This window comes from Mesoplodon mirus (assembly GCF_964341445.2).
Source record: "Mesoplodon mirus genome assembly, chromosome: 1".
Taxonomy (NCBI): Eukaryota; Metazoa; Chordata; class Mammalia; order Artiodactyla; family Ziphiidae; genus Mesoplodon; species Mesoplodon mirus.
In genome coordinates, this window is record NC_138976.1 from 7,860,270 (window position 1) to 7,881,187 (window position 20,918).

General features: G+C 57.6%; 2 protein-coding genes across 4 annotated transcripts in view; one reads left to right on the plus strand and one right to left on the minus strand.

The window, feature by feature from the left end:
• Positions 1-433: 433 nt before the first annotated feature.
• On the minus strand, positions 434-6,088 carry LOC309805982 (uncharacterized protein; the record flags this gene model as incomplete). 2 transcript variants are annotated; one of them, XM_082624345.1, is made up of 4 exons in its annotated part: positions 434-474; positions 1,913-1,957; positions 3,641-3,737; positions 5,838-6,088. In XM_082624345.1, 3 exons carry the CDS (start codon positions 6,086-6,088, stop codon positions 1,940-1,942), a joined length of 366 nt encoding a protein of 121 aa, XP_082480471.1. In that variant the 3' UTR covers positions 434-474; positions 1,913-1,939. The 2 variants fall into 2 exon arrangements, with proteins under 2 accessions (XP_082480471.1, XP_082480472.1); XM_082624346.1 differs by lacking the exon at positions 434-474 and adding an exon at positions 1,637-1,726.
• Positions 5,884-20,918, plus strand: part of EEIG1 (estrogen-induced osteoclastogenesis regulator 1) — a 36,598-nt gene continuing 21,563 nt past the window's right edge. The window contains exons 1-2 of one of the 2 annotated variants that reach the window (XM_082624328.1): positions 6,192-6,517; positions 18,937-19,101. In XM_082624328.1, coding sequence (XP_082480454.1) covers positions 6,372-6,517; positions 18,937-19,101 — 311 coding nt within the window. In that variant the 5' untranslated portion in view covers positions 6,192-6,371. Of the gene's footprint in view, positions 6,518-18,936; positions 19,102-20,918 lie in introns of both variants that reach the window. The other variant, XM_082624327.1, reaches the window with a different exon arrangement.

Below are 20,918 nucleotides of genomic sequence, written 5' to 3' on the forward strand. Positions count from 1 at the left end.
CCTCCCTTCCAATGAATGCCAAGTACACACCAGTTATTGTGACAGAAAGAAAGAAGGCCGAGCCCTCATTTCTCCGCACACAGATGGTTGGTAAATTGGGGGCACAGAGCAGGGAGTGAGCATTGTGCCTGATGTGGGGGAATGGGGTGGGAGAGGATGCTTGAGCTGAAGCCTGACACTGAGTAGGTGTCACCAGGTGGGCAAGAGGACAAGGCCAGGACCTTTGAGCAGGGATGAAGGGGTCCGAGCAGGGCAGGCAGGGAGAGGCTGAGCAGTTGATTTCAGAGGGGACTGAATGCCTGGCTAAGAACCTTTTTTTTTTTTTCTCTAAGAACCTTTGACTCGCTCTCGCCTTCTGAGATGGCCCACACTCTGTCTGTGGAGTGTGTTTCTCCCAAGGCCGTTCTCACCTTTTGAGATGGACCACATTCTGTCTATGGAATGTGTATCTCCCTAAAGAAATCCACTTCTTACCTAAAAAAAAAAAAAAAAAAAAAAAAAGAAAGAAAAAAGAAAAGAAACTTTTACTTTATCCAGAGGGTGTTGGCCAAGCATGGAAGCCTTTTGTTAATAATATCCTTATAATTATATATTATTAAATTATAAAATAAATCTATCATATTACAAAAACCAAACAATATCCCAGAATATTCATTAAAATAATAAACATTTCCCCCCAAACCCTCTCCTTAGTTGAAAGCCTCTGGTAACAATTTAGTGTATCCTTCAAGATTCTTTTCTATGGGCTTCCCTGGTGGCGCAGTGGTTGAGAGTCCGCCAGCCGATGCAGGGGACACAGGTTTGTGCCCTGAAAGGATTCTCTTCTATGCACACATAGATCTATTTTTCTTGACAAAAATGAGTACTGTCTGTGTTTGCTTTGCCACGATAGGGTGGACATCTCCCACCTCGGCACACACACCTCCAGCATCCTTCTCAACAGCTGGACAGCATCTCACTGATGATGTTTCCCTTCCTTCCACAAATATGTATTTATTTAACCCTATTGGGTACTGGCTATTATCCCAGGTGCTGAGGATGGAGCAAGGCACAAAACACAGTCCTTCCCCTCAAAGACCCCCTCTTCCTACTGTCAGACATCAGGCTGCTGCCAATATTTTCGTATAATATATAATGGTGCAGGGCCATCTTGCACATGTAACTTTGTACACACGTGTGAGTATTGCTATTGGGTAACTTATTTATTTATTTATTTATTTATTTATTTTTGCGGTACGCGGGCCTCTCACTGCTGTGGCCTCTCCCGTTGCGGAGCACAGGCTCCGGACGCGCAGGCTCAGCGGCCATGGCTCACGGGCCCAGCCGCTCCGTGGCACGTGGGATCTTCCCAGACTGGGGCACGAACCCGCATCTCCTGCATCGGCAGGCGGACTCTCAACCACTGCGCCACCAGGGAATCCCTGGGTAACTTACTTTAAATGGACTTGTGCCTATTGAATTTTGATAGTTATTGGCAACACCAAGGAGTTTTAAAATAGGAGGTGACAAGGTTAAATCTACAGTCATCCATCTACCCACGCATCCGTCCATCCACACATCTATCCCTTCCTATATGCATCTATACATATGTATGGATATATGCATATGCATGATATATATGCATCCATCCCTTGGACAACCATTTATTGACTGTCTATCATGTGACAGGCCATGAACTGGATGTGGGGACACCATGGGTGAGGTGTCTGATCCTGTGAAGCTCATGCTGTAACGAGAGAGAAGAAGATAGCATCACAAGAGTTTGTCTAGGGCCAGATAAAGGTAAGGATTCTCTAAGGGTACCCCCCCTTTCTCCCGCTGTGATTCTGTTCTACAGCCTGATGTCCCAGGCGGCTCCTCCATTCCCCTCTACTCCTCCCTCACTCCTATTCCACTGCTTATGCTCACTTACGTCCTGACTAGGAGAACCTGGTGCCATTCAGTTGAATTCAAAATCCTGGGAATATTCAAACAGTTCTAGGGGGTAACTATTATCACTTCTCAACAGCTGTTCCCTCTCTCTTCCCTCTGTTCTGGCTCCACTGTGGTCTGAACCACCAGTTTCCCGCTGGAATGGCTGTAATAGCCTCCTCACCTGTCCGCCTGCCTCTCTTCTCGCCTGCTGACGAGCAGCCCGTTCTCCAAAGAACGGAAAGAACCGGAAACAACTTTCAAACTGGAAAGGACTTTCATAAAGGTATTTTGGATCTTGTCACCAACCTGCTTACATCCTCCCATGGTGTCCTTTCCGGCTTAGACTAAAATCTAAACTCCTCCCAGGCCCAGAGGGCCCACGTGAGCTGGCTCCTGCCTGACTCCACGCCTCTCTCTCCTCCCTCCACACACTCCCCTCCAGGCACACAGAGTCCTGGAAACATGCCAGCTCCTGCCTCTGCTCCCAGGGCTTCCTGTGCTTGGGGCCCCCTTCTTATGTAGGTCTGGGCTGAGATAACGCCTTGCAGAGGCCTTCCTTGATCATCTAAATCAGGACTCCCAATCCGATCATCCTCTCTCAAATTCTCCTGGGATTCCTTTTCCAGACCACTTACTTGTCTGAATTATCTTATTAGGTACTGGTTTCCTCTTATGTCCGGTCAGGGCCTCAGGGAGGAAGGACAGGCTATGCTTGGGAATTTAGGGGGCTGGAGAAGTAAGGAAGTGCCAGCCTGGAGCTCCCTGCTGACTACTAACTCAGATCCCCATGTCCCTCCAGGCCTGAGCCTTTTGCAAGCACAGCCTCTTCTGGAAAGGTTGATATTCTTTTTTTTTTTTTTTTTTTTTTAATATTTATTTATTCTCTTTCTTTATTTTCTTTATTTTTTTGGCTGCATCGGGTCTTCGTTGTGGCACGCAGGGTCTTCGTTGCGGCGCGGGCTTCTCTCCAGTTGTGGCGTGGACTTCTCTCTGGTTGTGGTGTGTGGGTTTTTATTCTCTCTCTAGTTGTGGCAGGCGGGGTCCAGAGTGCATGGGCCCTGTTGTTTGAGGCACCCGGGTTCTAGTTATGGAGTGCAAGCTCAGTAGTTGTGGCACCAGGGCTTAGTTGCCCCGCGGCATGTGGGATCTTAGTTTCCTGACCAGGGATCGAACCCCTGTCCCCTGCATTGGAAGGTGGATTCTTTACCCCTGGACCACCAGGGAAGTCCCAAAGGTTGATATTCTTATTCCTAATTTATAGACGGAGAAATTGTGGCTCAGAGATGAGAAAGTTTAGAGTGTCTCCTTCAAGATTCCTTCCTATGCATGCAAAACTACACCCAAAGTGTGTGTGACACAGGTGGTCGGTGTTGTGTCAGCCAGATTTCGGACCCAGTTCTGTTGGCTCCAGGGCAAGCGATCCTAGCCAGACCGTACTGAACCCCCTCTCAGTTTGGAGTCCCTGAGTCTTGGTGTTTCGAACCAAGGCCATACTACCAATATGCAGCAGAACCAGGATCCTAACTCAGGCTTGTCTCGCCCCAAATGCAGCACCCTGTCCTGGCACCTAGCTCTCTCCCTTAACCAGGACCCACCTAGGAAGTGAGGGAAGGGAAACTTCCTGGGTTCCCAGCCCAGAGGCTCAGAGAGATAAATACCCGACCCGAGCTAAGTCTGGCAGCCAGGCCCACCCTGCTTCCTGTTGGAGAGGCCTGGGGTTACTCACGGTCACAGCTGAGAAGTCAGCCGGGCCTTGGGACATCCTTGGCTGGCTCCCTCCTCTGAAATCCTCTTCTGGGGTCAGATAGCCACAGGCCTTTCCCCTGTGGAGCAGGTCCAGCCAGGATTAGTGAGAACCCCCACTCCTACCCCAGTGTGAGCAGCACAGCTTAGCACTCTAGTGCCTGTGCTCCAGGGTCAGGACCCTAGTCAAGTAATTTAAACTCTCCAGGCCTCAACTTACCTGGCTGTACATGGGGATACATAAAAGTACTGGGAGCTGCTATTATCATTCTTCTCCTATCTGGCTAACTGTGTTTTTCAAATTATGGGACAAACTGGAGAGAAGTACAGGTTGCCACCCATTTTACGGCTGGGAATCAGGAAGGAATCAGAAATCTGAGTCCTCAGATACATGTCCCAACCTAACTCATCCGAAGGTGCACTTGACTTGTCTTTCAAATGCTTCTCAGACTCCAGTTTTCCTGCAGTGCTGTGGTTCCGCTGTCATCATCTCTGGCCTGGATCACCACAACAGGCCCCTCACCCGTTTCCCATCTTTTCTCTTCCACACTACCTGTAGTCAGAGCAAGCTTCTTCTAACAAAAAGCAAATCTGTCTGGGTCACTCCCGCTCAAAACGTGTGCGTAGCTCCCCTCCTTCCTCTGATCTACAAGACTCTGCAAGATCCAGCCATTACAGGCCTTCCAGCCATACCTCTCGCCTCCTGCATCTCTCAAAGAGCCACAGTGCAGGAGCATGGAGGTACTCACAGCTTTCTGTGGGCATTGCAGTCTCTGGCCGCCAGGCCTCTTGAGGCTCCCTCTGCCTGGACCCTGCCTGACTCAGGGTATGCGTCCTGCCAGCGGCTTGGATAACTTTGTGAGGCATTCTGAGTCCCCCTCCCCTCCACCCCTGCCTCCACTGAGCTCCCTGTTAAGTCCCCCATTACAGTCCTCATCCACCAGATTTGTCTCTGCCTGTGTCCCTGTCTGCTTCTCCACCTGATCTTGAGCTTGGCGAGGTTGGAGATGGCAGGCCCACCAGTCTCACTCCTAAATCCGAGCCTGGCTCAGGGGCACCTAAACATTTGGGGACTGAATCAATGAACTGCAATATGTTGAAGGCCTGGGAAGTTAAAAGCTCCTGAATTGGTCTCTGTGTCCAGGGCAGTTAATGCAGGCAGGGATACCAGCCATAACTAGGTAAGAAGCTAATCAACAACAAAAGGCTTTGATAGAAGCCTGGAAAGGGAGAAGATGGTTCTATCACAGGTTGCGTGACGAACTGCTTTAACTCAAGCCCTGGCGAAGCCTTTGCAGGCACTTCCCTCCTCAGTGCTGAGAAATAGAGATTCGAAGCCAAACACCTGCATGGTCTAGTTCCGGCCACCTCTCTTGGGTGTGTTTTCTGAAAAATGGGACTCGCTACCTTCCGGGCCTGATCTAGTCGTCAACGAACTCAAGTCTGGGAGGACACTGGAGGGCCACTTCAGCCATAGTGCTCATATTGTTTCTTCTCGTCATTGTTTCTCCTTTTCTTTTGCTCGCGCCCTCCTCCTTGCCGGCCTGCCGGCCCCGGCTTTCCGCCCCGCGACCTCCCACTGCCTCCCCAGGGCCCCTAGCCTTTTCTCTCCGCTCCGCCCAGACCGAGGAGGCGGGCCCAGATGGGCGACGCACCAGTCCGAACGCCTCGAGCTGCCTCGGCCTCCCGCGAGTCCCGCCCCACGCCGCCGTCCGCCAATCGCACTCCGCGCCCGCCCCGCCGGGCCGCCCATTCGTGGGCGGGCTGAGCCCCCGGCGCCCCGCCCCTCCCGCGTTCAGCGGCGGCTCCGCGGGCGGCCGCTCTGGGCCTCGGCATTCTCCGAGCTGGGCCGCGCAGCGTCGGGCGGCCGGTGGCGTCGGGATCGCAGGCGGCGGCGCTGCTGCTCGCGGGGGTGCTGGCTAGAGGCGGCGGGTGAGGCGGGTGAGGTGGGCGCCACCGGCCGGCCGGAGGGGCGCCTCAGCTCCGCTGGGGCCCGCGGAGCGGGACCCGCGATCGAGGAGGAGGCGGCGCCCCTGCTGCCTGGAGCCCGGCCCGGTGCCCGCCGGGAGGGGGCAGTGGCCGGACGTTCCCGGCCCGGAGCGTCCCCGACGCGCCTCCCGGAGAGGCCCCCAGAGCTCCCGGCCGCCCCCTGGGGGTGCCCTCAGCCTCCCCGGACTTACCTGCGCGGCTGCCTGGCACCCAGGAGCGGGAGCGTGGGCGCGGCGTGGGCGCCTACCCCCGGCCGCCAGCGGGGCGGGGGCGGGGCCGCCCTCGGCCTCACCGGGCCGCCCATAGCCCTCAGTCTCACCGGTCCGCCCGCCTCGCCCAGTCGCGCGGCATGAGCTCCCCAGGGACCGCGGCTCGGGATGCTGTCCGCCAGCGCGGCCGCTCGCGCGCCGCCCGCCATCCCTTCCCTTGACTCCTGGGCCATGCCCCAGTGTTTACATGCCGGTGAAGCCCCCGGCCACTCCGAACACCTCCAAGCCCCAGCTCCCCGAGGGTGAAGCCAGCCGGCCTGCGAACTGGACTGGTAGTTCAGACCAGGGCCCTCCGGACTCAGATCCCCATCCGCTCTGCCGCCCCAGCCACCATCTGGGCGGAATCCGGCTCTGGTGTTTTGAGGAGGGGGTGTGGTGTAGGGAAAGGAATCCTGGGGATTTCTGGCTCCCCCCCTTTTTTTGGCCTTCGGGGCTTCAGACTCAGGGAACTCGCTCATGGCTTTTTTGATGAAGAAGAAGAAATTCAAATTCCAAACCACTTTCACCCTGGAGGAGCTGACTGCGGTCCCCTTTGTGAACGGGGTCCTCTTCTGCAAGGTCCGGCTGCTGGATGGCGGGGATTTTGTCAGCTTGTCGTCAAGGTAGGAGCTGAGGCAGGTCTGCCTGCAGGGAAGGGGGATAATGAGCCAGATCTAGTCACTTGGCGAGTGTGGAAGTGCCTCTTGGGGTCCAGAGAGTCCTGGAGATTATGTGTGTTTGAGGCAGGTTTGCACAAGGCAGGACTACTGTGATCTGGGAGGTCTGGGCCTGAGGAAGCTGGCAGGGTGCTGGGCACCCATCTGCAGGTGACCAGCCGGATACCTGGGGGCCTGTTGTTTCAGCCCCCTCATGGGGCCTTGCACACAGCCCACAGTAGGCCCATTCTGCAGACTTGTATGAAGAGCCCAGCGGGGTTTGGCCTCGAAGGGCTGAGAAGGGGGGAGGAGTGTTCCAGGGCATCTTGCACCCAGCTGGCCACTCGGGCTGTCATATGGTTTAGAGCCCGGGCCAGCCACAGGTTCCCTGGCACTCCCTGGCTCCTGGGAAGGTCCAGCCCCAGGCACTCCTGGTCTGGCTGGAGGGTGGTGGCTGGATTTTGGCCCGCCCAGCCCCCTCTGAGTCACTGTCCTCTTCTGGCTGGAGCTGGACTGCTTTGCATTGCAAATGCCCTTGTCAAGGAGGCTGCTGCCCTCTCTGAAAGAAAGGGGCTCGGTTAAGTTTAGTTTTTGTGTTCTTCCCCATCCTGCAGGTCCAGCTGCCCGGCTCATTGCTGAGGGCGGCTGAGTTCCCAAGCTGCGCCCACTGCCTGGGCCCATCTGGGGTCACATAGTCCTGGAGTGTGACAGATGGGAGTTTGAGTCCTAGCTCGGCCACTTTGTGGGCCCAGTACAGGTCTCTCTGTCAGAGTTGTGAAGACGTTTCCGCAGAGAGAATGGGGTGCAGGGCCTGGCCCAGTGCCTGTGACCCACTGGCTCCCTTCCTTGGTCTGTCCCTTTGCTCCTCAGGCCTCCTTGTGGGCCCAGTTAGCTGGAGCTGCCTCACAGTTCTGAGATGGGGTGCCTGTTACAGATGGAGAAACGGAGGCCCAGAAACAGGGAGTAGGTGGCTTGCCAGGGACCTCGAAGGAGGCAGTTGTCAACTGAACTTGGCCTGTTTGGAGACCTGTTGGATGAATCTGGTGGTCGAATGTTCTGCTGGGAGGAGGGAAAGGAGGCATGCATACAGCCTAACGCAGATTTAGGAATCTCCAGTGTGGGACAGGGTGGGGTGCTTTTTCTGTGCACTTGGGTCCGCTCAGGCTGGGAGCTGCTTATCTGAGGAATTCAGACGAGGGCTGCCCTTTGCTGTGGGGGTGGGAGGCTGTCCTCGTTGCCTGGGAAGCCTGTGATCCCGTGGCCACCCACAGAGTAGCCCAGCCTTTCTGGGAAAGGGCTGTGGTGCTCAGAGCTAGGGCCTGGGGTCAGCCAGTGAGTGGCCCCGTGACCTAGGGCAAGTTACCTAACCTCTCTGATTCCAAGAACCAGCAATTATTGGTGCTTTGCTCCCTGTTTCACTAGCACCTCTCACTTAACCTGTTGACTCTGCCATGGAGCGGAGTGGAGGTTGGGGGAGGCCTGTAGTATTGTTATTCCCATTTTATAGAGGTGGCTCAGAGGCTCAGAGAGGGAGTGATTTCTCTGCGTTAATACAGCAGAGCCCAGATTCAAACTCGGGATGTGCTTTTAGCCTGTTCTGCCTTGGAGCCTTAGTTTCTTCTTCTGTGAAATGGGAGAGGTCGTGCCCACCCCTAGAGTTGTGATGGGGAGTGGGTGCTGTATATACCATGTCTGACCAGGCAGATTGTTGCAGCAGCTGTTGGTACTGTGGTAGAGGGGCCCAGGCCCCAGCCCCTCCTAGGTCTTGGGGGGACCAGGTGGAGTCAGCAGAGAGCCTACATCTGACCTGAGGGCTGGGGGCAGGGTCTTGGATCCTGCTGAAGAATTAGTATTCAGCCCCAGGCTGAGGTCTCAGCTGGCTTCCCAGGCCCTGGGGCCACTGTCACCCTACCTGTCCGCCTTTCAATTGCCCTAAACCTGCCCCCTCATCCGGGAAAGTCTGGAAAATTCCAGGTCTCAGCCCACAGTGTCTGGATTTCACCTCCCTCTCCCCTTCTTCCCTCTTGGCAAGGGGCCATGGATTCCCTGAACCCGGCTGAGCCTGCCTAAACAGGCTTTCCCAGCCCTCATCCTGGATGAAACCTGAGTGGCATGAGGAGGGAAGAGCTGACATTGAACCCCACACAACTGGGCACTTAGTGAGCTCTGGGTACCTGTTTGCTGCTGGGCATGTGTGGCTGGAGGGAACAGACACGTTGGGACTTGAGGCTGCTTTAGAGCTGCTTTGGCTTTTGCCCAGGAGATGGGGGTTCCTGGATTCCTACCCTTCCACCCCCATCCCACACACCCTGGTCTGCAGCCTGGGAGCCCCTCCTCACAGCCCACCTCTCCAGAGGGCCAAGGCCCTATTGTTTTGGAGGTGGGGTAGGGTCAGGGGTGACGAGACCTGCTCAGTTTATTAGCACGCTGTCCGTAACCCCGGAGACCCCCGACATGTCCCAGGGAGTGGGGGTGGTGGCAGCGTGGGTGGTGTCTGAGCAAAGCAGGCCCGAGGCCCCACTCCTGCAGCAGCCACCCTCCTAGCTAGAGTGTTTCCCTGTGTGTTGGGTGCCATGGCAACAGCTGGGTACACAGCTCCAGCCTGACCCAATTTGAGCAGGTAGAACAGGTGGTACGTTGCGCTGTTCCCCAGCCTCATCTTTCTGAGGCCTTGTGAGCCATAATCCTCACAGCTACCACGTTCAGTGCTACGTGCCAGGTGCCGTGCTGAGCGTTTTTGCACACGCTGTGTCTGTTCATCCTCTCGGCCATCCGGAGAGGTCATCTGGCTAGAAATGCAACTGGGAAAATAACCATTTTATCATTAGGGTTTAAGCTGCCTTTGATTGTGCATTATTAGATGCCAGGGACCTGCTGAGCACCTCGAATGCATGATCAGCTGAGTCCTTGAACCACCCCGTGAGCTGATGAAGAAATTGGGGTCAAGAGACCTAAAGTGATAGACCCGTGTCACTCAGCGAGAGAGTAGCAGAGCTGTGATTTAAATGTGGGCAGGTCCGGCTCCAAGGCCCTGCCTTGCCTTGGTGGCGGAGGGCTTGAAGCAGCTACAGCCTCATGTCATGTCCTCAGACCTTTGAAGGAGGTTCTTTTTAGTGGGTTGGGTGGTACAGGGAAATCCAGATTTGGATGATTTCAAGGCACTGGGCTAGATCCTGTGAGATCTGAGGAAAAGGGGCCTCGGGGCCACAGGTGGGGGTGGAGCTGAAGTCCACTGCTGTGGACTTGGTGCCAGGCACGGGCTGGCACTGGGGCACCGTGGGCATTTGCCAATGTCTCTGCCTAGAGGCCTTCCAGCAGACGCATCCAAATGGCATCTGGGAGGCTTTCCTAGGGGTCCCAGGAGGGATGCGTCCCAGCCAAGTCTGGTGAGTCGGGAAGCAGTGGACCAGGCTGTGGTCTCCCTAGGGCAGGCTGGGCACAGGCTTCCAGCCTTGAGCCAATCTGTCTTTCAGGCAGGAGGAATCCCAGACATCCTGAGAGGTCTCTGTGCCCAGCTGGCACTGGTCCTGTGGCCTGCCCCATGCACGTGGCTGGTGGTGGGAGGGAGCGAGAGGGAGGCGTTGATTTACCTTACGGCGAGTCCTCTCTGGAGGAGACAGGCAGAGCGAGCCTCCTTGGCCAGTGGATGGGGAAACGGAGGCTGGGGGCAGGGAAGCCACTTGTTCAGGGTCACTTCGTAGGAGGGGCTAATGGCACAGCCGGATGGGCTCTGGTTGGCCCTGACTCCTGTCCCCTGTGCAGTACCCCTCTTTGCATGAAGGGGCAGCCTGGGCCAGAAAGAGAAGAGGGGCCCCTCCGATGGCTCTTGCTGCGCTGCACTTGGGTGCCAGGCTGTCTAAGAAGCAGGCTGTGTGACTTGGGCAGGCTCCCACCCGTCCTTTCTTTTTGGCAGCTTTGAATTCTCAACTGTCTCTTCAGTGGGGTTTTTATTTGGGCAGCCTTTTGAAAGAGGGCATGCCTGCTCACAGTACAGGTACTGACTTCTCTCTGTGGGCCTGGCCTTGAGCAGGCCGGGACGGGAGACCTCTGAGGGACGTTTGGGATTTGTCGGGGGGCGTGAAGAAGACCTTGGACAGCTCAGCTCTGCAGCTGGAGGCCCTGTGCCCGGGCCTGGGGAGGCCAGGTCTTTGCACACACACAGCACAGGCTTGGCTGGGCCTCTGCTTCCCCGAGGCCCTCTCCCTCCCTCCTTGGAAAAGGCTGCAGCTGCCACTTGAATCTGCTGCCCTGCGAGGCCTGCTCTCATGCACATCTTAATGCGGAGGGAGGGTCGTGTGGAGATGGACACACAGTTCTGTCTCTTGGGCCCAAGGGTGCAGGGAGGTGGAGGTGCAGTGGGACCCTAAGGCAGGCAGGGCATCCACTTCCCTTCACAGGTCGGGAGCTCTGGAGACCGAGTGGGGTGGGGGCAGGAGGAGGAGGGGGAGGAGGCTGGCAGGCGCAGGTCCCTTTTCCACATTTACCGAGCACCCTCTTGGTCCTGGGCTTTCAGAGGTGACCGGGACCAGACAGCCTTGCTCCCATGGAGCTCCCCATGGGGTGGGGGCAGTGTGCCTGCGGGCATCACAGAGGAAGGGCTTCCCTGAGGAAGGGACCCTTCATGGGAGCCTTGTGGGCCGAAGGGAGAGCCCTCCCTATCACAGTGATGTGCCCCATCCTGAAAGCATAAGCTCCATGAGTTTGGGAAGAGGTCAGGCAGAGGCCCCCAGCTGGAAGGCACTTGGTCAGTGATCTAGGCAAGGGGCTGGCGTGGTTGGGGTATGGAGAGGGGCAGCACGGGGCTGGCTGCAGTAGATGAAGATGGGGGCAGCTGGGCTGGACAGTTCCTGGCTTTGGGGTCCAGCTGAGGGGCAGGGGGGCAGTGTGCCTGGTTTGCCGATTAGGATGCTGGCTCTTGGCTGCCAGGTGGAGAAGATGCCAGGGTGCCTGACTGGTACTCGGTAAGGGAAGTTGGAGTTGTGGCCTGGCTGGGCCGTGGCAGGCAGAGGGAGAAGAGTGGGCACACTGGAGAGGAGGTGGGCGGGTTTCCTTGTCCTCAAGTTCCTGGCACCACACCCAGAACTTAGTAGGTGCTGGAAGATGGAAGTTCAGAGAGTGCACAGTGGCCAAACGCGGCTGGGGTTTTGTTGCCCTATACTGTGCTCTAAGAGTTTTTGACAGCATAAACAAAAATCTTTTAAATCAGAAGATCGAGCAACGATGTCACGTGGCAGCAAGTGGCCCAAGGGGCTTTGCGCTGCCTCCTCTGTGGGCTGCCTGCTCTGGGCTCCTCCTGACCCCCTGCATGCCCTTGGATCCCTGACGGTGGTCTGCCTCCCTCATTTGCTCAGGCCAGCCCGCTCCCCAGGGCCCCAGTGGAAGGCCTTCCGTGCACAAGCTGGGGCCTGAGGAGGCGGGTGCTTGTGGAGAGACGTCTTGCTGGCAGGCTGCAGAGACCACCCATGGCAGCCAGGCTATGGCACCAGGCCAGCTGTGGGCTCCCTCGGGGTCAGGCTGTGCGTGGCCTTGGTGTCTGCTCCTTGAGGCCAGCCTTTGCCGCCAGCTGGCCACACCATTGGCAGGTGCCACCCTGGCAGCCCCTGCCACCTGCCTGCCAGCCTGGCAGTGGCAGAGCCCTGACCCAAGGTGATCTGGCCCTGTGGAGCCAAGGCTGTTCCCCGAGGCCTGTTCCTCACTTTGATCTCTGTTCTGGGAGCTACTCTGGCCAGGGGTTCTTAGTAGCAACCACACCGTGTGTCGGAGGGCCCCAAGTGGCCTTGAACTCTGCTTGTTCAGTACCTGGAAGTCCTGACTTGCATTCGCGAAGCCCTGCCTGGACCTCGTGATAGCTGCTAGCATGTCTGCTCACGGGCCTCACAAGCCTGGGGACTCAGTGTGTGGAGTCTGGTGACTGCTGTGTGGTGACCCTGCGGTCACTTGCCCGCTGCTGGGAGGAGCAGTATAGCACCCATGGCAACCAATATAGATTTATCCTCATCTTATCAGACAGCCACGGGAAGGTGTGAGCAGGGGAGAGACATCAGATTTGCTTAGAACGAGACCTGGAACTAATTTGGGGCGAGGGCGAGGGCTGTCTCTCTTCATTATCCACTTGGCCTGGCAAGTGCTTTGGGTTCTGGGGCTACCAGACCCGCCCCCAGGGCCTCAGATGTGCTCTGTGACCTGAGGTCTATCACCCTTGGGCCTTCTGGCTCTCCACGAGGTCACACTGCGCCGTTGGTGGCCTTGGTGAGGCCTGAAGCTGCCCAGCCTGTGCCTGGCCTTGGTGTCTGCTTAGGACTGTCGTTGCAAACCCTCGGTCTCTGCTGTGAGCTTCTTTTGGTGGTCTGGGCTTGGAATGGCTCTCAAATGCAGGCCTGGAACCACCACCCCCCACCCCCGTCTGCCCAGATGTCAACTGGGAGTGGCCAGCCCGCAGTTGGGAGGAAAGAGGACGTGCCGCCTGTTTGGTCAGGTTGGTGGCTTGCCCTGCACAGGCCTGGGGAGGACATTCCCGTCCTCTGCCTCTTGTCTCCTGTTTGACCTTGGGCAAGGGACTCAGTCTCTAAGCCTCAGGGGCTGCTGGTGTCTGCCTTGCAGTGTTCTGGGGAGGACCATGTGAGATAACGCCTGTCAAACGTCCAGCTCGGCTCCTGGCACGTGGTGGAGGCACTGGATGCGCCGCCGCCCATCCTTCCATCCCTGGCTGAGTCAAGGTGGTGGGCTGGATGGCACACCTCAGTTGTCCTTCTGTGGCAGCTGGAACTTCCCTGTGGGCCAGGACTGACTGGGGTGCTGTCTCTGTCTCATGATTCTAGGGTTGCTGTGGGAGAGGCTACTTCTGGAGGGGTGGGAAGCAGGTGAGGAACACACCTAGTGTCTAAGGAGCTGAGCCTCATGCTGGAGCTCAGGGTCCCCAGTGGGGCCTGTGCACTTTCTTGCCTCTGTTGGCTTGAACCTGCCCTGTCTTGGGGTGCTTGGCTCCGAGCCAGCCAGTGAGAGCTGGAGTGCTCCTGGGGTGGGGCGGGACTAGGGTGTAGGGGGCTTCTGCCTGCAGGAAGGGGCCCTCTGCACAGCCAGTTCTGGGACCCACTCTGGCAGGCAGAAGACTGCCCCCCACGTGAGGCAGAGGGCAGACTCTGCTGGCGGCCGGGGGAGCAGGGGAGGAAGCCAGGGGCCCTCGGTGGGTGGCAGGCCCCTGGTGCTCTCTGACTTTTACCACACCTTACTTTTCTAGTTGTTTGCTTCTGCAGTTGCCTTGTCCTCAAGCTCCCTTCCCCCGCTTCTTCACCTGGCTGAACTCCTGCTCAGCCCGAGAGCCACCTCCTCTGGGAGGCCTTCCCTGGCCTCTTTTGGCCTTGTACACCCCTGTGGACCATGCATCTTAGCTCCTGCCCCAGACCGTGGGCAGGAGTGACCTCTGTTGCATCTTACTCCTGGGGCCTCCTGCCGAGGGTTGGCGCTGGCGCAGGGCTGGAACTTTTCTCCCTTGGCCCCGAACCAGTGTGGCCGCTGCTGGTGCCGGACCAAGTGCCAGTCACCGCCAGCTGCTGGGGCCCAGCCCCTCCCTACCCCCGTGCGGGAGGTATCAGCGCGTGTCAGGAGCAGCCCTCGCCTGCATACCATGCAGCTGGGCACTGCCTTGGGCTCAGAGGCTGCGATTGAGAGGCAGCTGGCCGCACCGATGGGTTGTGTCGGGTGGACCCTGTGTGTGGAGTGGGGATGCTCCTAGGGGGATGGGGAGCAGGCAGGGGCTGGTGCCTGCCCCGGGAGGCACCTCGGCAGCTACTCACTGGCTCTGTGACCATGGCCAACAGCCTTGTCCTCTCAGCCTGGGCTTGCTCCTCCATCAAATGGGGTGCGGGTGCCCACGTGGGGGCAGGAGGACTCCCTAGATCAGGGCGACCTGTTTGCACAGGGCCCGGCACCCGAAACCAGACTATGTGCTGGGGAGGGCGCTGGGGAAGGCAGAAGTCTGCGCCCTTTTTGCACGCAAGGCGCCCTTACTTCCCACCACTTCCTCTGAGCGAGTGCTGGACTCTCTGCAGATACACAGAGGCAGCACACCTGCGGCTCCCCGACCCCCAGTCCCTCAGGGACAAGTTCCTGAGCACCTTCTGTGTGTGGGGCCCCCATGCAGCTTCCCGGGGTTCCAGCCCCGCCCCACAGTGCCCTGCCCTGAAGTGCCCCACCCAGGAATGGATGCTGGGCTCCGTCCCAGGGACAGTAGTAGGTGAATAGGTTGGGGGAGAGGGGAGAGAAGAGCAGCACAGGGCAGAGGGAGGCAAGGGCAGGAGTGCTGAGCAGGGAAGAGCTAGTGGCCTGGGGGCTCGGAGTGGGGGAGGCCACGGGGAGGGGCTTGGACTTCTCTGGCCAGGGATCCACAGAAGGGTGTGAATCAGAGTCAGAGCTGTATTTTAGAACCCCCAAGGGCAGCCATGGGGTTGACCACTTGGGACTCCACATTGTAGGAGGGGAGGTGGCTGTCAGCTGAGCGGAGCCGTTTCCCACCTCTGTCATCATGGAATGATTAAAAACAAAACTCGAGCCTGCTACGCAGCAGCCGTTGCTACTCACGACAAGGACAGTGTCGCAAACAACCTCGAGGGAAGGAAGCCAGACACAAGAGCATGCTGTGCGGTGCCGTTTATATAAAGTTCAAAAGCATTCTGATTAAAAAACCCCATCCTGATACGAGTCAGGATGATGTTGTCTTTACTGGGGTGGCGGTCATGTCTGGAGGGGATTTCTGGGACCTGTGAAGTCCCGCTTCTAGAAGGCTGGTTACACAGGACTGCTCTGAGAGCCAGCCAGCCGTGCACTGACGTGTGCACGTGTCTGTGTGAGAAAGGCCTTGAGACACCCACACCTTTGGTCGTGCTGGGCACCTGAGACCCTGGAGGAGGTCCTCAGGTCTTTCCAGGGTCTTTCTGGCAGGGCAGCCTGAACCATCCCTACCCAATAAGCATCACTTATGAGCCTTAACTCAGCAGTTGCCAGCAGGCTTCTCTGGCTGGGGATTTTCCTTCTGCCTCTTGCAAACCCTGGCAGGGGCTGCTGGGTGTGGGGCTTGGCGGTTCAGAAGGAGGGCGGGCTCCCAAGGCTGCCAGACCACCGGATCTCTCTGAGCCTCGCTTTCCTCTTCTGTGAAATGGGGTGATAAGCTCCTTCTTGGTGCTTGGATTAAGTGGGTTACCACCCCCCTGCCCCCACGCCCCCGTTAGGTACCCAGCATAGCCCCCGGCACAGAGTAAGTGCTCAGGAAAGGCTGGCAGTGGTTGGTATTAATGCAGGGCAGTCATTGGAGAGGATCCAGTGGTGGGAGCAGGAAGGAAAGGTTCACCTTCCTCCTGCTCTCCCCTTAATTGTTTCTCTTCTCTCTTCCTGTGTTTCACCCATTCAGCAAACATTTGTGATTCGAGCCAGGCTGCTGCCCTGGCCCTGCACTGGGCACTGGGTCCAGCATTGGCCGAGACAGCCATGGCCCCTGACCTTGGGCCCATGAACCAGGGGAGACCATTAGACACATCAGCTCTCCAAGAAGTGCTGAGCACGGTGTGGGAGGGGAGGCATCAGCCACTCCTGCCTGCTCTGGCCCTGACCGCTGTCTTTGGGGATGGACCTTTGACTGGGTCCTCTCCCTGAATGCGGGAGAAGGCCTGACCCAGGGCTCCAGCACCTCCTAAGGGTTTTCTGTCGGCCAACGAGGAATCAACATGGACCTGGGTGAGAATGGCCATGCCCCTTTTGGATGCAGACAAGACCAAGGCCCAGGTTTGTTTCCCAGTGTCCCACTCAGGCCTGGCTCGTAGTAAGTGCTCAGTTAATGTGTGTGGACTAAGTGAATGGCAGGGGCAGCGATTAGCCCAGGGTCAGTCCATGAGTCTGCAGGAGAATCAGCTGTCTGGGGAGGAGGTGGAGATTGGTGAGTCAGGGCCTCCTGGTCCCACCTGACCCCGAGCCCTTTGTCTTGTGGTTGGAATCTCAGAGAGCTGCTGAAGATGACCAGCAAAGCAGGTCTTAGTCTGTGCTGGTTTTGTGAGGAGACGTGACTCTGGCTGAGTGGCCCCTGATTATTCCTCGGTCACCTCAGAAGTCCCAAGGGGCTGTGGGGAATGCGGTGTGGAGCAGTGGGAACAGCTGGGGGCAGATCCAGAGATGGTGATGACCTCTGACCCCTCAGTGACTACAGAGTGCTGGAGAACGTGACCTGACCACAGCTGGAGGCCCCTTTCCTGGAGGTGGAAATATCAGTGCAAGAAGGTCTAGGGTGGCCCTTATTGGGAGCAGCAGCGCCATGAATGTCACTAATTTAGTCATCAGAGGCTTACTGAGCACCTCCCATGTACCAGGTGCCACCCTTAGGACATGGGAAGCAGCAGTGAGTGAAACAAAGGCCCTGCCTCCAGGACTCCTGCGCTCTGGGACATGGCCGCCTCCTTCCATTTTCACCATGAATAAGACCCATGTCCAGAAGAGGAAGTAATTTGTCTGCAGTCGTTGTGGGGAGGGTGCTATCAGAAAAGGCTATGGGGTTGGGTAGGGGCTCAGAGGTCAGGGACATCCCTGTGACTCACTTGGGTCCAGCTATTCAAGGAACTGGGCTCCGGGGATGGGGATACCTCCCTCCCGTTTCTTCCCTTCCTTGGGTGATTCAAACACCACCCAAGCGTGAGTCAGCCAGGAGCGGCCTGAGCACGCCTGGGCTACCTGCCCGTCCACCTCCCAGGACGTCCCAGCCAGGTTCAAGGTCTGGGGAAATGTCCTGATCCATGGTCCTGGGGTGGGGAAGTGGGGCCTCCATCAGGGCCCTGGCTTCCTGCTGGACCATCTGTCTCAGAGTTACTTTCGATGGTAGCGGCCATGTCCCCCTTTCAGTGTGAGTGTCCTCTGGGTATGTGCCAGGCCCTGTTCTCTCATTAGGCCTTTTAGCAAACCCGTGAGACAGGGCAGGGCAGTGACTGAGGCCCAGAGAGGTCGTGTCCAGTGAGTGGCAGATCCTGGCCTTGGTCTCCAGCCTATCTGCCTCCTGTACCCTTGTCTTGTGAGTGAGTGGTCCCGCTGGGGATCTCAGGGGCTCAGGAAGGGAAATTCCCTGTGCACAGCCAACCCCACAGCTCCGTGTTTTACAGTCGTGGGTTCTGGAACGGAGGAGGGAACGTTGCTACTATAGCCCAGCTGCGGCTTTGAATTTGCTTGCTTTGAATTTCTAGGGCCTGGGCCCAGTTTAAGATTCTGAGGTCAGACAGCTACGGGTTCAGATCAGATCACGGCCCTCTCCCAGCCAGACCTGGGGTCGGTGGCTTCTGTGCTCTGAATCTCAGTTTCCCTGCCTGCGACATGGGGATGATGGTAGCTACCTCCCAGGCTTGGGGTGTGGACTCCAGGAGGTCAGGCAGGGAGAGCTCTTAGTTCAGTGCCCGATAAGTGGGAAATGCTCAGGAGGCAGGAAGCTGACATTATGGACTTTCATAGGAACATTTCCCCACTCTCCCTTCGACCCTGGATTGACCAGGCTTCGTGCCCAACACCAGCAGGTCTTGACGAGTTTGGCCCAGTGCCATGCCCCACTGACGGTACGCTTTGACCTCATGACCACCCCTCCTTTAGGACAAGACTGGTCTCAAGGCCGCCTCTTCCCTGGTATTGAGACTCGTGAAGGATCAGCCCACAAAGCGCAGGGACACTGACGGCTGCTGTTGTCCCCTGAGAACAGCTTTTCTATCTTAAGAGCATCTTCCCAGCGGTCCTGCAGGGCTGGGGTGGGGGGTGGGCTCCTGAGGTAGGGCTTGGAGGTGCAGTTCACCCCTCACCTCTTGAGTGATCTGCGGACTCCCTGAGTGTCCATTTGCTCATCTGTGAAGTGGGTGCTGATCGTGTCTGCAGAGGGTACATGCTTGAGCAGCACCTGGCACACAGAAGGGTACCCGGGAAACAGGAGCCAGTCTGGGCCACATTTGGTGATGGGGGCACCTTCGCCCAGGTGCCTGGGTTTGGACCTGCACTTGGTCAAAGCCAGCAGTTTACTTCGGATTCCTTTCAATGGCCTGCTTTCCTCTTGGGCTGTGCATCAGTGGAGAATAGCATGCCCACACATTCGCCTGGGTGATAGGGAAGCTCGAGCTGCCTGCAGAGCCTGCCTCTGGGTCCAGGCACCTCTGCGAAGGCAGAGCCAGGGAGGCAGCGTGCCTGTGTCTGTAAAATGGGGAAGCCAGCGTCTACCCACTTTGGGTTATTTGATGCAGTTCCAGGTTACCGGGCTGGTCAGAGCAGGAGTGGAACCCAGGTGCCTCTGACTCCAGAGTCCTCACTCCTCACTGATGCCTCTCCACCAGGCCTGAGTGGCTTGACTTCTAGGAACTTCTTGCTGCCTCATGTCACGGGAGGAGGGGCTGGCTGTGTCAGAACTGCAACAAGCTGCTTCCCCTGCGTGCAGCCTTGAATTCCTGGCAGGAGCCAGATGCTGCTGGGCGGCCACGTTGGCCACGTCACTGGAATGGAGGCTCTACCGCCCTGCAGCCCCTGGACAGATGCCTTGCCTGGTCCCCGGGGTGGGCCCCTCCCCAGGCGGCTGTACTTTCTTCTCTTCAGGGAAGCACAGGCAGATGTTGTCAATTTAAATTGTTTCCTTATTAGACTCTCGCCTTTCCCAGCCTGGGCTGGGTTTCATCAGCCGGGAGCCTTGATTGCATCACTGTGACTGCATCACTGTGACTGCTCGCTGTTCCAGGGACCCGGCCAAGGTTGGGGAGATCACGGAGTGGGTGTGGCTGAGGAGGTGCAGGCTGGCTGTTGTGACTGCCGGCCCAGCGGGGAGGGATTCATGCGATGGAGCGTTGCTCTGGTTATCTCTCATCATGGGGGCAGAGGGGGAGGAATCCGGGGACCAGCCCTTTCAGGAACACAGGAGGGCAGTGGGGCTGGGAGTCCCTGGGGTCCCACTCAGTTCTCATAGATATGCCCTCGCTTAGCCAGGTGCCCAGCTCCTGCCTCAGAATCACCTGGGAGCTTGTTTAAAAAGTCCAGTCCAGGGCTTCCCTGGTGGCGCAGTGGTTGAGAGTCCGCCTGCCAATGCAGGGGACACGGGTTCGTGCCCCGGTCCCGGAGGATCCCACATGCCGCGGAGCGGCTGGGCCTGTGAGCCATGGCCGCTGAGCCTGCGCTTCCGGAGCCTGTGCTCCGCAACGGGAGAGGCCACGACAGTGAGAGGCCCACGTACCGCAAAACAAAACAAAACAAAACAAAAGTCCAGTCCAAGGCCTGTAGCAGTGGTTCTCAACCAGGGGTGACTTTGCCCCCGGACAGTTGACAATATCTGGAGACACTTTTGGTTGTCACAGCTGGAGTTGTGGCAGGATGTTGCCAAACATCCTGTAACGCACAGGACACCCCCCCAAAAGAACCAGAATGGCTTAAAATGTCAGTAGTGCCGAGGTTGAGAAACCCTGCCATAACAGAGTCTAGTTCTGGCAGGGCCTGGGAATCTTCATTTGTGACAAGCCAAGGAGTTTTCAGTGTTGACCCGAGTCTGAGCAGCTCTGTCCTCCCAGGCCTCGCCAACCCCGTCCGTAGATAGTGGCCACAATTGAGCTGCCCCCTGCCAGGCAAGCTCTGTGCCGGGTATACGGTGGCGACCAGACAGATGTGCAGACGAGTACTTGCAGCCAGGCTGCTGGGGAGGAGGTGAGGGACTGAGGGTAGGGCAGGCTGGAGCCCTTCCACAGCTCCCCACTGGTACCCCGGCTTCCCTTCTCTCAGCTTCCTGCTCTGAGACCACTGCTGGCTGTGCCTTCACTCCGACTCCGGGGAGGGGCCCCAGATGATCCCTGTCTGTGAGGACCCTGCGGGCCGTGGGCAGCCTGTGGCCAGGAGGTGGCTCCCATGGAATTGACCCCTCATCACCTGCGTGATGGAGACTGGGGGGTGCTAAAGCTCTGAGATCTTGCTGCATTTCCTGGGCAGTGAGGCTGGTCTGGGCCAGGTGCTAGGGAAATGGCAGTGAGCCACCCTCGGGGAACCATGGCACCTGGACTCTGGGGTGGCCTTTTGCTGGGAGTCCCAAACTTCCCCATCTGAGAGGCCGAGGATGGTGGCTCACTTCAACCCAGTCTGCTGCCCTTCACAGCCTTTGAGGCGTCTCGAGTTGTTGGGGCCCTGGGAAGAAGCATTCCCTCCTCCCAGGTGTCCACTCACCTTCCTGCTTCTGAAGGGAGCCAACATGGGGAAGAGGTGAAGGTGTGGCCTTGGGTCAGCATCCAACCCTATTGTTCAGTCCAACCTTGCTTGGGCTTGTTCTGCCCTTCTCTGGACCTCAGTTTCTTCATCTGTAAAATGGGAATGATACTGGCACATACCTGCTAGGATTGTG